This window comes from Aulonocara sp. 'chitande type north' Nkhata Bay, linkage group LG7 (genome assembly GCF_057382095.1).
Source record: "Aulonocara sp. 'chitande type north' Nkhata Bay isolate Kocher_YH1m ecotype deep benthic linkage group LG7, A_spYH_male_GT1.1, whole genome shotgun sequence".
NCBI classification, from domain to species: Eukaryota; Metazoa; Chordata; class Actinopteri; order Cichliformes; family Cichlidae; genus Aulonocara; species Aulonocara sp. 'chitande type north' Nkhata Bay.
In genome coordinates this window covers 45,034,053-45,049,947 of record NC_141350.1, presented here as the reverse complement: position 1 = coordinate 45,049,947, position 15,895 = coordinate 45,034,053, and the positions used below count along the sequence as shown (strand labels likewise).

Below are 15,895 nucleotides of genomic sequence, written 5' to 3'. Positions count from 1 at the left end.
AAACTACTGATGGGAGCTCAGTCTGTGTGGTCTGGGCTTCTTCCTTAAATGAGTCGTTGGATCAAGTTAAAAGGGGGCAGTATTAAGCCACTGCTGTGCTTTTGAAAGCCATTTTCATTTTTAGCCATCGATAAATGGAAGGTGCGGGGCCATTAGAGCTCCCGGCCACGCAAACCAACGCGAAAGATTTCTGAGAAACGACTGTTAGGAATTATGTGATGAGAGTAATTGAGAGCTGTGATGTTCGCTGTTATCTCAGCTTGAAAGCCGGGGCTGGAAATGCTTTTTTTCCCACGCTGCCGGCCTGCACTCGGCCCGCCTTTGAGAGGGGGAAACTTTGCCCAAGCGGCATAGAAACAAATGAGGAATGACACTGGTGCAAGGAAGTATTTGGCCAGAGCCTCCTCGAGCACACATAACCAAGTGTTAAACCCTGAGGTTACTCTGTTCTGTGAGTACCTAGCCTTCATCCAGGGAGCACTGACGTGGAAAGAGCGAGGCTCGTGAAAATGAGGCGAATGAGTGTCTGAGTGTTTTTATTTTTGTGTTTACCAAAGAAGCCTGTGAATAGAGAGGTTAGTGTGAGTGAGATTTAAGAGCATACGGTGTCAGCGTTTTCCTGTGCCTCGCTGCGATGTGAAGCGCAGAGAATTAGCACTCAAATCTGAAGCTCTGTTGGGCATGGCGAGTAGCTTTAAACACTACAATAAAAGCTTTAGCCGCTACCGCTGTGAAGAAGAAGAAGCAAATCACAGGCAGCGTTTTCTCTTTCGCCATTGCAGTTGGAGTTAAAACGTCTCTGCACTGTTGTTAGTTTTTGAGACAGTGAATCAACTCTAACTACAGTAGAGGTGAGCCAGCTTTGAGTCCCCAAAGATTATCTGTAGGGAAAATGAATGGGATGTCTTTTCTTGAACTGGGGGCACCTGAAATAACTCTGCCGGTGACTTTAGAACAACTTTAAAACTTTATTGTGAATCTTTTTAATGCCCTCTTTATTAATCACTCCAACTTTAAACTGAGTTCAGTCAGTGTGTGTAAAGCTGAGCCGTTATGCATTTCCTTATGTATGCTTTGATTATTCACAGTTTCAAAAAATAAAGTACACATAATCACTATGAACCTAAAGCTAAGACTTCAGGCTGCTCTAAATGCTTAATTTCAAATGTTTTTTTTTTCTATTCTTGTGTTGACTTGATGTCGACTCTGTACATATGTCTTTATATGCTCATCTCAAGCACAGCAAGAGCCTGAGATTGAAAAGTATAGGGTTCTATTTGCAAAAGCCAATAAGTAGGAAATGGGCTTTTAGAGAGGGGATCCTTAAAGAGATACAGTAGTGTGCAAAAGTCTTTAGCCTGTGAAGGTTCTCAGTCATCCAGGTCATCGTAGTCAAAGGAGCTTGCAAAGAAAAGCGTCTGGACTTCTTTAAGTTACTTGAAGACGTTTCACCTCTCATCCGAGAAGCTTCTTCAGTTCTAAGGTCAAATGGTGGAAAGTCCCAGATATAAACCTAGTGGGAGTATCCCCCCACAGAGGGACAAAAGGACCTCCTGAGGATCCTCTAATCCTCTAAATGAGAATCGGCTAAAAGTCTTTAGCCGATTCTCATTTCTTTATATTTTCCTGAAGTGGCGTTCAGCAATAGTTCTCCAGGCTTTCTGAAGGTCTTTTAAAATTTTTACTTTAGACATTGGCTGCTTTCTCAGTTGTTTTGAGTCCAGTATTTGTATCTGATCATTTTCAGTTTTTATATGCTGTTAAGCCACTTAACAGTTACCTATGAATCATTTAAGCATAAAAAGGAGCCTAAATCAAAGGAAAAACCAGTGTTGCGTGTACAAAAAAACCCCAGCTTGGCAAAGAACCAGTTTTAAATTGTATCTTAAGGCACTTTGCTACTAAAAGCATGTCAGGATAGGGGGGAAAAAGCAGTGTAGGATCATCTTGACAGAGAACAGAACAAAAGGAAACTAACATCCAAAGATAAGCTTTGATTGTCCTTCAACTGAGCCCGGAGAACTATTCCCGAAAACGGCTTAAAGAAATGACAAGAAAGCCGAATAAGAGAGTTCAGGCTGTGCCGAAGAATAAAGGTGGTCATTCCGAGTATTACTGACCGTCAAGCATGTTTGAATGTATTTCAATAAACTGTTGCACTTATTTCACATTTCCCTTGAAAAATTACACTTTTATGAAATATAAAGACATGAGGGATGAATCACGACTTCTGTACAGTACTATATTGCTGATATTATTACTGCTTATACACAGAAGATGAATGGAGCTACAAGACAAATGAGTTTTCTTGAACTTTGAATCACGCAGCTACTCTGAGTCACAATAAAAGCATGGCGTAGGTCTGCTTTATAATAAAATTGGAAGCTGGGAATTAACTGAAATAATCAATCACACCAGGATATAATTGGGTTCTAATCATGTAAATAATGTAAAATAAAATACCAAAAAGATAAATAAAAGCCATAAAGTTATCTTCCGTTTGCTCTAACAGGCAGATAGTCGATTGCAGAGGCTCGTCTTAAACAGATGAATGAAGGCAGGAGCAATTAATTACATGGTTCTAATGACTGGACTTACTGGGCCAAGTGAGTGCACGGAGGAGGTTGTCATGGTAACAGAGGGATGGCTTTTAAAAGCGTTCTTGAATTTCTGAGCTTCGTCCCTAGTTATTAAGGTATTTTAAATATCAGGATTATTGGTGTGGTAAACAAGTATTTATGCCTGCTGAGAAGCGCTGTTCTGTAATTAACTGCCAGTTCTCAGTGCCATGTTCCTGCTGAGGATTTGACACTCGTAAACATGTTATCACACAAAAGTGTTCAAGATAAGTCTTTAGCCTAACATCAAAGGCCTGTGGGGGTTTTTTTGTTTAGTTTTTTTGGTCTGGCAGTTCTGCCAACATGTATGGATAATAACAATGAAATGGAATTTTTTTTATTTATTTTAGTTTTATCTCATTTGGGAATCGTATCTAGCAACCATTGTAATTGTTTCCTTATGTTCTCCCTCTGGGCATGAAATGGTTGGAAGCCGTGGTTTTGGAAACTCAATGAGCCTGTCCAACTCCTGTTTCAGCCCTGCCTCTGGGGCTTGTTTTGCCCATAAATTAGTGATTAACTCAAAGTGCTCCAAAACAATGAGGTCCCTGCTCTAATCTGGGGGAAATGGCTTCAAGTGTGACCACGGGAAAAAGATTAGCCCGTTTTAAAGTGGCAGAAAGCGTCGAGTGGGATTGCGTGTGGGTGGAAAAAGGTTATGAAAAACCCATACGTATGTATACATGGACATAACACTGTATGATTAAAAATGGTTTATCCCTCCAGATTATTTTTATGCTAATATTAATGAAATCTCTGTCCTGAAGCTACACACACACACACACACACACACCCGCACAATCAGGCGTAGTGGTGATTGAGCGTTTATGATTGCCCCTCACCCTGAGCTCTTTCTTTCCAAGCATGTCCCCTGCGTGGAAGCAGGAAATCAGGATTAGTTGTTTCCTGTGAAAGTGTGCCAGTTTCAGTGGGTGCCATAACAGCACCCATTGAAACTGGCGTGTTAAATGTGCCGAACCCCTTTCAACCAAAAGAAAACGCCAAATCCCGACCGGAGGAGCCACTAAATGTATCATCATGGTTTTTAGCAGCACCGCACATCACAGTCCAGCGTGCCTCACATAAACAAGCTCGATTCAATCAGTCCCGTCTAAAAAGCAAGCGGTGGAAATGCTAAAAGGTCAAAGCTTGTTTAAGCACTGCGTGATGGCTTTGGTCAAGACTGCTTGCAGAAAAGTGGCTGATGGTATTTTCTGAGCTGCTTCTACTTCTGCTGCTGCTCGCTGTCAGGGCTGAGGAGAGAAACAGCGTGCTGTCTGCAGGTTCAGGGTGATTAAGTGCTTAAGGTCAGACTGCTAATTATCTCTCTGCCATGTCTTACCTCACAGCACATAGCTGCCATTTCCTTGTTGTCATGCGAACAGCCTCGTATTTGTTTTCACTTCTTCACTTCTGTCTTTATTTTATACCACTGTGCCTTTTCACAGTAAAGCAATGTACACTTTGGAGAAAAAAGGTAAAAAGATGGTTTTAAAAATCTGGTTTCAAATTAAATAGACAAGCGATCCCCCCCCCCCCCCGGCCTCATTTTGAATCCTCTTTTGCTCATAATCCTTCACAGCTGAGCAGTGGTTGTCACCCTCACTGAGCGCCCACTTCAAGGGAAAACTGTTTTCTTCTCAGATGCTTCTGCTTCATATCCTTTTCAGTGCTATCTGATCTCTTCCTATCTTAAAAGCCTTGTGACCTATGAGATTGACGTCTTGAGAAATTAACCCCACCCCTCCGCACTGGATCCACTCAAATAAGCTGTGAACGACAATGTACGCTTTACTTTCAAGCTGTTTATCGACATGATCTGGACTCATGGCATTATCTGTTGGAGTTTTAGAGCGTTAGACGCCCTTTAACCTGTGAAAAGTGCATGTAGCTGTCCACTGAACTCACAGCAAGAGAGCGGTCATTATGTGTGTCACTCTCACTTAATCCAAGCTGAGAATTTCCAGTACTGAGCCTGTCTGAAGGATACTGTCCCCTGCTGTGTGCTAAATGTGATAAAGGGCAGTGGCACACAGTGTACCGACTTGACCCTAGCGACACTCAGAGTTCATGTGGGAAAATGGCTCCAGTCTTCCTACAGTACACGCCTGTATAATATTGCTTATAGCGTAAAAACTGACAATGAATGTGCTAAAAATATAAGCCTGCATTAATACAAACTTACTGTAAGATCAGCGTGCATGATCCCATAATTGCAGCAGGGAAAGATTAGAGTAGATGAACTCATTGTTGGGTTAAAAGTGTGCAGCAGTTTTATCTCACGCATTCTTATCTGCAGAATGAAAATAATGAGGTTTTCCTGCCTCGTATGCTCATGTGCTGCAGTTGAAATGCTCTGAATACAATCCCTGTGGCTTAACACTGGATGCAAATGAATCGGAATTAAAAGCTGGCTTCGTTTTTATTGTATTTTATTTACTTTTTGTTTGCTTGTTTTCAAACTAAAGGAGGAAAGGAGCACGTACTGCGAGGTACACAGTCTGCTTTGCCTTGTAACTTTTCACAGTAAAGTTCAAACCTAATCTCGGAGTGTGCAAATGACCTTTTCCTATCTGCGGATCGCAGTGGAGGCAGCGCTTCTGCAGGCCGACGGTTTTCACTCTAATAATATGCATATGTTGAGTATTTGGATAAGGTGGCAGCCGGCACAGTAGGCTATTGTCTAATTGACAACTGGAGAGAAAACGTCAGCTTTCACACTGCAACTGATGAACTGCACTTTTTAATTTGGTTGGGGTGTGCTCGCAGGAAAGCTTATGTGTTTTGCGAGGAAAGAGTTACTGCGTTACTTTCATTACAGCTAACACACGCTTTGGGGGAAGCCAACCCGCGTGGCGCTCACTTCACTGCCATCAAACGCTGCCGACTGGAGGTAAAGCCTTCAAGATTGAAACAAGTACCTGTGGTTGCAATTTCGAGCAAATGTAATGCCGCTCATGCTGTTTTTGATCACACTTGTAACTTCACATTATCCAGCGGTTGGGGTTTTTTTTGTTTCGTTTTTTGAAGTCTAAACTGATCCTTTTTTATGCCTGTGTCACACAGTAGTGGTCCTCAGATGATAAATATGTGAATGCAGAGTGCCTATTTGCAAATGAGGCTTTCCATAGTGGCAACATTAAGGCAGCCGCAGTGGGAAGTGCAGCTGTGTTGTGTCTCCATAGCTCTGACAGGGCTGTAATCTCTGGACTAACAATATCAGACACCCCGTGAAGACGTGTTAGCATTCAGAGTGTTTGAAGTGTTTGTGGAACAGCAAGCCAATCACAGCATGCTGGGGCTTAGCACTGACATTTTACTCAACCAGAAACGGCTAAAATGTCTGTCTTTGATTTGTTTTGCTAAATCATCCATCTTTGCTTAACTGAGCGCCGTTATCAAAGGCGGGGAACAAAAAAAAGAGGGGGGGGGGGGGATTTTTGTGCTGTGGTGATGCAAGCGGTTATTACGCTTTTAAATGTGTCATCGCATCTAATCATCTAAAGCTGCTTTCAGGTGGACGTGATCCTCTTCTTCTTATGCTTTGTAGTCATGAATATTTATCTTATTTTTTTTATACATTTGCCAGAAATTGTTATTGCAGCTGCTTTTTCCTCGATACCCCCCCCCCCCGTGAGCAGTATTATGGGAAACCAAAGAAGGGATAGCTCCCATCTTGATGTTGTATACAATACAAACACCTCTCCAACATCCCAGCTGTCATTGTTTTCTATAGCAGCGCTGCACCGCGATACATAATAAGCAGTGTTTTTGCTTTTGTTTTATTTCTCCCCAGAATTCATTCATGCTCCTGGCACTGTGGTGCCTGCTCCTTCTGCTCCGCTGGGAGATTGTTGGATGGATTGAACACTCCACCTTGCCTCTTTCCTCCATTTTAAACACCCAATTTATTTCTTTCATGAGATGGATCTTGTAGATTGACTCATTTTCACAGTCGGGAGGCTCACTGTAGGCCTGAAATGAAATGAACTCCCAAATCAATTTCAAATGGGAACGACGAGCGAGCGCTCCCCTGCATAGCTGGAATTGGATTTGTTATTGAAAATGAAATGAAGTGTTTTATTTTTTTGGGTTTTTTTTGTTGAGGGTTTTTTTCGGGGGCTTTTTCCCTTTTCACTCTTTATTGCAGATTACAGCTTTGTTCTTTTGCCTGCTGTGATTTCCTCCGACTTACGCTGCGATCTGGGTTAATTTCAGCAGCTTTTCTTTTTATGTCAGAAATTCCATAAAAGTGTCACTCCGAAAGGTGGTGGTAATTTCTACACGGTGATTTATTGTTTTTAAATGGGGTGCCTTTTCCCCACCTTAGTCACTAGGAGTTAAGCAGCCATGAAATTGCCTGAATAATAGTGTTTAAATCCAATCTTAGTTTGTCCCGTCTGCTTTCTCGCACACAATTCAATCATCTGTGCCCTCGACGATTTTTTTCTTTGTCCATCTGCGTCAAGTTTTCCTTCACAGTTTAGGCTGCAGGCTTTTGCATAGATTAGGTCCAAGTTTACGAAGGCATAAAGTGGAACGGCATTGCACAGGCAGGACGTGGTGATACTTGAGTAATTATGTTGGCAAATTGCTTAGGTACTCCTTATTAGATGAGGCTTCTGCTTCTGCTAAGGTGTGCTCCAATAACCAAGATTCCTTTTGATCACATTTTTAAAAAGCAAAAATTAAAAAAAGGTATGCTTATTTGTCAGAGTTTCCTGTATCAGGATCATCCTGCATTTAGTGCTAGCTGCTGTTTTTATAGATTTTGTACTACGGTACTTTGAAATTAGACCCTTTGCTTTTTCCTGTTTCTTCTTTTCCCAGAATGAACTAATTGTGAGTTGAACTGAGCCTAAGTTTAAAAAAAATCCTGGAGGTGTGTAATAAAACCGGTTTGAGATTTTAAGAGGGAAAAAGAAGAAAAAAGAAAGACACAAGGGGCTCATTTTCTGAGCTAATCACCGTTTCTGTCTTCTGCTTTCTTCTCAGGGGAGCCGTCCTCCATGATTTCTCGGTACCCCTCTCCTGCAGAGTTGGATGCTTTTGCGCAGAAAACTGCCAACAGCCCACTGTCCATCAAAATCTTCCCGTCGGATGTGCGGGTGCCGCAACACAAACAGCTCAGCAAAACAGTAAACGGCTTGGACACCACTGGTCAACGCTACAGCCCCTATTCGCATCCGTACTCGGGAGGCTACCAAGGCTTGTTGGCCATTGTCAAAGCCTCTGTGGTGGTCAAAGGTGTGGTGAAAACCTCAGAGGGCAGAAGGACTAAACATGTAAACAGCCAGGCTTCTGTGGCACCATATAATAATCCTTTGAATAATGTCTACACCGTCAGAAACGGGCATAAAGCCTATCGCGTAAACTCATGCAAGCCGCCCGATGCACCGATCGAGACACTTTGTTCTAGCGTTGGAATAGCCTCTGGAGATCAGAGCCTGCCCCCCCAGTCTGAGCTGGCAGAGGTTCAAAGCTTGATGAGGCAGATGAGCAGAGTTCCTCACAGCCAGGCGCCGCAGCTGGGGGGAGAGGCCCGAGCCAGCCCCTCGCTGCAGGCCGTGGCTGCGGTGGCGCATTCAGACTCAGACTTTGTCCTGGGAGTGCCTCCCCAGAGCAGTCTGGCTTTCGCGGGAGCGGTGCTACCGACACAGAGCGCAGACAGAGCCAAAGCTGGATACTTGGACAAAGGAGACTACACTGTGTGGCAGCACAAAGCTCAAATGCAACAGCAGCAGCCCTATCAGCAGGGAGCAGTGAGGATGTACGGTGTGAGTAGCAGTGCTCAGGGCCACAGAGCAGCAGAAGCTGGGGTTGGCCTTTCTCCTGAAACTTGCCTCCCTTTGGCCCGCTCCTCACAGCTGCCGTATAGGCCGCATCCTGGCAGAGTGGGCGTCGGGCAGGAGCGAGTCAGCGCCAGCGTACAGGGGGAGGTGTCTGTCGGACAGTACTTCGCTCCTCTGTGGGACAGCGTCATGGCTACCCCTAACAGTGACTGTTATCCCTATCAGGTGCTGACAACGGGTACATGTGCAGCCAGGCCTAGAGATGTGGGTCTCTCCCATCCCCATCCCCATCTTCACAACCACCACAACCCACAACATCACCAGGCACAGCTTCACCCTCCTCTTCCTCTTCCCCCTCCCCCTCCTCATACCCAGGCCTACAGCACAGACCAAAACCTCTGTTGTGGGCTGTCTAGTTCTAGCCTGTGCCACGCTGCAGTGCTTAGCAGCAGCCTGCAGTCTCTGGAGTGCCTCATCAGTGAGATCCACCCTCCCTGCATCAAAGAGCGCATGCTGGGCCGTGGGTACGAAGCCATGGGGATGCCTCCGCTCATGGAGCACCAACAGCAAGCCCACATCCAGCTCCCCGTCTACAGATAAGACGGCAGGACAGGGAAGCGACACATCTTTTATAGACCGCAGAGGTGTCTGTGAGCGAGAGACATGCCTTTTTGTTTGTGCATGTACTTTATTTGTAGAAGGCTTTGTCTCACAAGCCTGGAAAAGAAAAAAGGGTAAAATGATAATCATGACTTTAAAATACAGGTTTATTCTATGGACTTTCCACGTTGTATTTTTATATCTTTAAATGGCCATTGGACATGATTACTGTCGTTCACGTGATGCCGAGCACTTATTTGCATTTTTACATCACAAAATCATCGGTAACCTTCTGAAAACTTTTACTTGAATCCGGTTAATGATCTCTGGTAAGCCTTTTTGTGAATATACTGTATTTGTTTTATGGGGTTTTTTCTTATTAGTTATTTGAGAGCAAGAATTCTCCTCAAAAATCACTTTTAACCAATCTTCTTGGTTGTCTGTTGATTTCTTGTGGATTTGTGTTTTGGTTTCCTTCTCCTGGCTTTCCTTTATCGGACATACGCACTGCCCCAGCTTTCTCAGTACGATGCAACTCTCCTAGATGCTGCATGGGGAAATACTTTCACCATTCAAATGTGAATATATATACACATCTAACCAACATACTTTTTTGTTACAGTCACAGAGAAACTTGTGTAATTTAAACACCTATACTGATTTAACCTAGTCACGCTCAGCTCGGCTTTTAAGGACTGTTGCATGTCCAAATCAACACTGTGGCATTCAGGCCAAGCAAGATATGCCCTTGGTTGTATTTTTTTAAACTGTTTTTGAATTTCAGAAGCTTGTGTGAACATTTTTCCTTGAATGACATAAAGTCCCGACACTGTTCTCACGACGCCGTGTGTATAACGGAAGTGCTACGTAGAAGAGCAGGCCGCCTGAATCATTTACAGTGTCTTCTTTGTAGGGCTATATTATCTGCGATGGTTTGAGATGTGTGACTGAGTAGTTCTTTGTGTGTCTGCACTGGTTCTGTAATCCAATTTATTTATGTCCCCACCCCCCTCTCCCTTGATTTATATGGCAAACTGTCTCTCTTATAAAGTGCAATTATTATATATGAATATGTGAGCGCTCTCCATGAATTATGTTGATGAAATAACTACATTTTGCAATGTACGACCCTAATCCCTCACCCTTTTTTGCTTCTTCTTAATAAGGATTGTCAAGTAAATTAAATTTTCTAAACCCAGCGAGTACTGTCTTATTACCTATTAATAGCCATTATCTGGCAAACTTGCAGTCTTTATTATATTCACGAATGATAAAGCAGTTGTAGGAAGACAAGATTTTTTTTCTGGCTTTATTGCAAAGGGATTTAAAGCTTAAGCACAAGGCGAGTCGCTCTCTTCTTATTTTATTTTATTTTTTTTTTTTACCTCGTTCCATTAAGATCCATCTTTTCACCCAAAGATTTCAGTTTTATTATATGATGTAAGTCAATCCTTAGCTGGAAAAGATTGGACTGGCTCCTTTATAAATGATGCAAGCCGAAAGCGCTAATTTTGTTATCACTGAATGATGTTAGTCCAGATGGATGGCTCATGCTTGAGGCAGAAGCCAATGAATACTTCAAAATACGTAAGTGAAAATGTGCAGGCCTGTTCCTGCAGATATTACATTTTGATATGAAAAATACATGCTTCCTTGAAGACATATTCACGTGAATATTGTTGTTCACATTATTGAGAAATAGGCTGGCCGTTCCCCCAGCTATTGGATTGCTAATGTCCGATGATGTGCCTGCCTGCGCTCCTTGTTTTGGTTCATTTGTCCTCCTAAATTGGACGCTTCTAGCTGCGATCCAGACACGAAATGCACAGCCACTTTAAGCAGGCCATTATAAAACAAATAACCTAGATGGTGTGAATAATGACATTAGGCGCCCTGTTAGGAATAAAACTGCAGTATTCAAATGATGACCTCATTGCGCATAACAAATATGTCAGCGGTAAAAGGTCAGTGGCTTTGTCATTGAATCGCTGTCATAAATTATTTCCGGTCTTTAGTCTGTTGTGTCCTGTCTTTACTTGGAGCTTTTCCATCCTATCAGGCAGTGCTGCTGATAAACCGACAGGATTACAGACGTGCTTCTCTCGCTCGGAGACGATTAACTCAGGCTGGGCTCCTCTGGGAGAGGAACCAGAGCCACTCTGGCCTCTGGGAAACACTTCAGATAAGTTAGACTAAGGAGAGGAAGAGGATGGTTGATTTGGAGGATTAGGATGCACGAGGAAGTGAATCCTCTCTGATTTACTTCTGTATAAAAATAAATAAATAAATAAACTGACTAAAAGTCAACTTTAAAGCCACTAAGAGCTCTTTCACAAAGCCGTTTTCCCAAACTACGGCTTTATTTATTACATGCAGCATTTAACCATTTTTTAATCAGTTTTGCTTGCTGTAGTTGTACACAGCCACGCTCAAGAAGGAGATGGGGGAAAGCAAGCAGATATCGCCACCTAGTGTAAGATTCTTGAACTGAATTTAATTTTGAGTCAGTTTTAAGAAATATGATCACAGATGATTCTTCTAAAACAAACACCATATAAAGTATTCAGTTAGAAAACACGCCTCTGATGAATAAATGAGTCAACACATGAACATGACTTGGCTGTATGACATAATGAAAAACAGCTTCAGACCAAAAAAAAAAAGTTTTAAAGCAGTTGACACGTAATTAGAACTACAGGTTCACACAACAGGTAACACAACAATGCAAACAAAGCTTACACATGTCACACCCTACTGCTGAACAATAACAGCACAAACTCCAAGCCCTTAGAGGGATTTAAAAAGAAAAAAAATCTTCTACTAGCTTTTCTTTACAGTTGAACTTAGAATATTAAATATATATATTCTCATCTATATTATATTTAATATTTTCAAAACATTCGTTCAGTGACACCAAGGCACTCTGAAATCCCTAAATTTAAAAACCTAATAATATGGGATGGTAAAACATAATTTCCCAGGCTCATGGATGGAGGTGGAGAACATTTGAATGTAAGACATGGACGGGAACTAAAGTTAAAGGTGAAGAAGTCTGTTAAAGGAGTAACCCACCCAAAAATTAAAATAAAAAGCTGCAGTAGTAAGTTGAAATAAAATAACAACAACAAACAAAAAAAAGACTTTAAACTGCATTTTATTAAGGCATCATCTTGAGAGCAAATTCACAGTGCTAGTAATGATTACTGCATCATCAAAGTAATAAATACCACCCAAGAAGGGACACACAAAAAAAACAAAAAAAAAAAAACCCAGTCCTAATAAAAACAACTGGACGTCTGCGAAACCTGAGAGTGATGCAGGATACTCCTGCGCGTCCGGTCCAGCCATGTGCCGGGACATCAAACGGTGTAGTCCAGCTCGGCATTTAGATTTGTGTACATCTCGTAGATGGCATCTATAGTGGCTGTGTAATTAACCAGGAACTGACGCATGTTTGCCAGACAGTCCTCCTCTTTCACTTCCTCTCCTTTCGACAGAGCCTTCAGAAAGTTTGATCTGTAGGGAGCTGCAAGTAACGCAGCCTATGAAACAAAAACGAAAAAAGATGGAGAAGCTGGTTTTACTGAAAGGTTAAATGGATTTTAATGAAAACTATGAAGATGGGTGTATGTATGCAACATTATATAGCATGTAATGAAAGTGCTTTGCTGTGGATTGTCTTTTGATGTAATCTATTAACCCAGGACCAAAAGCCTTATCAGCTCAGGAGACAATATTGATAAGATTATGTTGGCACAAATGCCATTATTGAGCCTGCTTATGAGTCTCATTGTTTATCCTTTATTGATCCCTAATCAATTTTCTGTGTAGAAGAATAGACCCATGCACCCATTTTATCTGAATCTCCACACAATGTCAGAACAGCATAGAGGGGGGGGCTGCAAGTAAGGTGACCACAGTGTAACAACAACTTGTGGGGCAAAGAGTGTTTGTGTGGGACACATTACACACATTTTGACATTGCCAAACTAAATAAACACTCAAAGGTTTGTAGGTTACGGGTTTGGCAACAGCTGTATTTTATTTGAATGCCACTTTCTTAACTACCTTGCAAAGTACATGCAATAAAAAGCCAAAGGAGGTTAGAGGAAGTGGAAAGTTGATCTAATATTTGTATACTTCTGTGTTCCCTGTACTTCTACTGTATCACCTATACCAGGGGTGTCAAACATAAGGCATGGAGGTCAGAAATTACCTAAAGTTGTTTTTTTTGTTTTTTTAAATTGCAGTGCAAAGTCCAATTCACCACCTGTCAGTGCTTTTTTTAAAATTATGCATTTATTTCTTTCAGTGTACGCCCCAAAAGCTTTGCAGACGGATTTTTCAATTCTTTATCATTTAAAAAACTGAGGCATTTTGTTAAAACATACGTACGATCCCACCCAGTTTAGAGACCGCTTGTGAACAAGGGCACATTGGACGGCTTTGGAAATGTAAATGAGGGCGTGGATTTTAAACTTTAACTCAGTTTGACAGATTTTCCTAATGATAAAGACCTCTACCATGGCCATTCATGTTATGCAAAAGTAATTAAGTAATAGATACAATGAAATGACAGAAGGTTACACTATCTACTATGGAAATGTATGATTTTACTGTGGGTCTACAATAAAAACAAAACAAGGTAATTTTCTGTCGATTCTCAGGTTTATAATTACAGAGCAGTCTGGGCAATGAGCTAACTGAACTTTTTCTGTAATTCTACACATTTATTTATTAAAATTTGAGCCCAGGGTGTCATGCTGACAGACGTCTGTCATGTACTACAGCAGCAATTCTCCATCACGTAGAAAAATTGAGACTTCCTATTGAAATTGTTCTTCTTTTCCCTCATATCAAAACATCTCATGGATTAAGCATGTAAATCACAAAGGGCTGTATGTGGCCCACAATGTAGACTGAATTTGACATCCCTTCTTATACCAATAAGTTAAAAATGTTACATGAGACTTCAGCCATATTCTCATAGTTGCTAACATCCTCTGTTAGACGTAGTTTCCCCAACTGCATTTCCTTTTTTTTGTGGTAGGTTCCATCACCTCCACAGCTTAACTGCAATTTTTCCCTCTTGATGTCGTGCTGGCGACAAGATTTGGGACACTTGCAAAATGTGGGACTACAACATAGGGATGGGCTCAAGAGACAAAAATGCTGTGCAGCCTCATAAGGTGAGGCACCTAAGGTTACAACGCTTCAAAGTGAAACGCAGTTGTAATGAATCTGAAAGCATTTTTATGCAGTGTAGAGAAAAACACGCCAGCATGAGGCGATTGCAGTGGACTGCACAATCTGAAACCAGTTCTCGATTCTTATCAGTCTGGGTGCGGTTGGGGTGGTCTGTGTTGTGTCACAACAAGAAACAATGAATTTCTTCCACATGTTACTCACATTAAAAATCTTTTGAACAATCCAGCCGTGGTATCGCTTCAGTGCCTGCTCATAGGCTTTTGTGATATTAACCCGAATGAGGTTGGGGTTGTTCTCATCTCTGTCCCCGTCTGCCAAACTCTGGAGCAGAATCTGGATGAAACGGAGACCCCTGCAGGAGAAACGGAGTACATAAAGGCTTTCATTTCACTAGACGAAAGTTGAACAGACAGTATGACACAACTGAGTTCAGGAGGTCCTTACCTCTTCAGCCACATCAGAGCTAACGTTGCTCCAATTTTAGGCCACTCTGCTCCATGAGCCTCTCGCTCTGCCACCACAATGTCCTCCAGGGTGGTGTACTTTGCGGGATTAGTGACATATACCGCTCTAATTTTCTGAAAATGCACATTTGAGTTCAGTTTGCATGTCGGAGCTGAACCTCTCTAATTTAAATCGCTTACAGTAACACAAATAGATATGCCCGCCTGCATCTTACCGTTATATTGCCGTTAATGTCTGATTTGATGATTGAAAACACTTTTGATCCTAAGCAGTCTGGAAAAGAAACGAGACATTTGAGAGCAGGGCCAATAAAATATGAATGAGTTGACATGTCCCCGGCTCAGAGGAGGGGATGAATGCCAATCAGCTGTTTACAAAGAGAGAGCTAAAAAAAAAAAAAATGCCGTGAATGCACAGTTTCAGTTAAGTCACAATGAGGGCAATGTGTGCTCTGTTCACAGAGTCAACAAAGAGTTTCTCTATAGGCCAAACGGCCGCAGCTGGTTGACATGGTCCCCGTGACCCGACACCTCAATTTCTGAAGTGAAATAACCACGTCCCGACGTGAAAACCAAGCTCAGGTGGTCAGACGACGTAAAATTAAAAAAAAAAAAAAAAAAAATTCAGCCAAGTACGAAGGCTGACACCGTAGCGACGCGAGGGAACTCGCAAAGTCACCTTACGTGTTTTTGTATGACTTCAGATGGAGTTGCACTCACCAAAAAACGCAGGGATATGAGAGACGGTGTCCAGGAATGTCTTCGTGTCGATCGCCTTGTCAGGGGGCAGTTCACAGAACTGATTTTCCATTAAAAGCGACATGATCCTTCCTTATGAGCTTGGCGAGCTTGGAGAAGAGCAACGGCAGCGAGCAGCTCTCGGCTGAGAAAAACCCGGAACTATGTTCTTATGATGGGTGGGGAAGCGCAACCGGCCACTTTCGCTCTTCACCAACAGGTGGGAAATAATTCACGAGCCTGGTGAAAACACGCGGTATGTCCACAACACACACACACAAATAAGACGAGGAGAAAAGATGAGGTATGAATGACTTTATTATACCTAAGGCAGGGATTGATTTGAACCACAGATAGGGCAGGCTCCAAGTTACAGGGAGTTAAATGACGGTTTTGACTCCAGGGTGGAAGTAACTGAATACGTGCATTATAACATTATAAAGTCAGTAGTTTATGTGCTTTTAAAAAAAAATGG

At 42.2% G+C, this 15,895-nt stretch overlaps 2 protein-coding genes across 4 annotated transcripts in view; one reads left to right on the top strand and one right to left on the bottom strand.

The window, feature by feature from the left end:
• The window catches only part of LOC147325932 (protein FAM222A-like), a 32,420-nt gene extending 22,216 nt beyond the window's left edge, over nt 1–10,204 (top strand). For all 3 annotated transcript variants that reach the window (XM_086300721.1, XM_086300720.1, XM_086300719.1), the window contains exon 3: nt 7,614–10,204. In XM_086300721.1, coding sequence (XP_086156847.1) covers nt 7,614–9,010 — 1,397 coding nt within the window. In that variant the 3' untranslated portion in view covers nt 9,011–10,204. The remainder of the gene's footprint in view (nt 1–7,613) is intronic.
• A 1,942-nt stretch (nt 10,205–12,146) lies between these two features.
• On the bottom strand, nt 12,147–15,620 carry LOC147325931 (glycolipid transfer protein-like). The gene is made up of 5 exons (XM_086300722.1): nt 15,403–15,620; nt 14,898–14,956; nt 14,663–14,796; nt 14,420–14,570; nt 12,147–12,552 (listed from the first exon to the last, which is right to left on the bottom strand). Exons 1-5 carry the CDS (start codon nt 15,503–15,505, stop codon nt 12,370–12,372), a joined length of 630 nt encoding a protein of 209 aa, XP_086156848.1. The 5' UTR covers nt 15,506–15,620; the 3' UTR covers nt 12,147–12,369.
• Between the last annotated feature and the right edge of the window lie 275 nt (nt 15,621–15,895).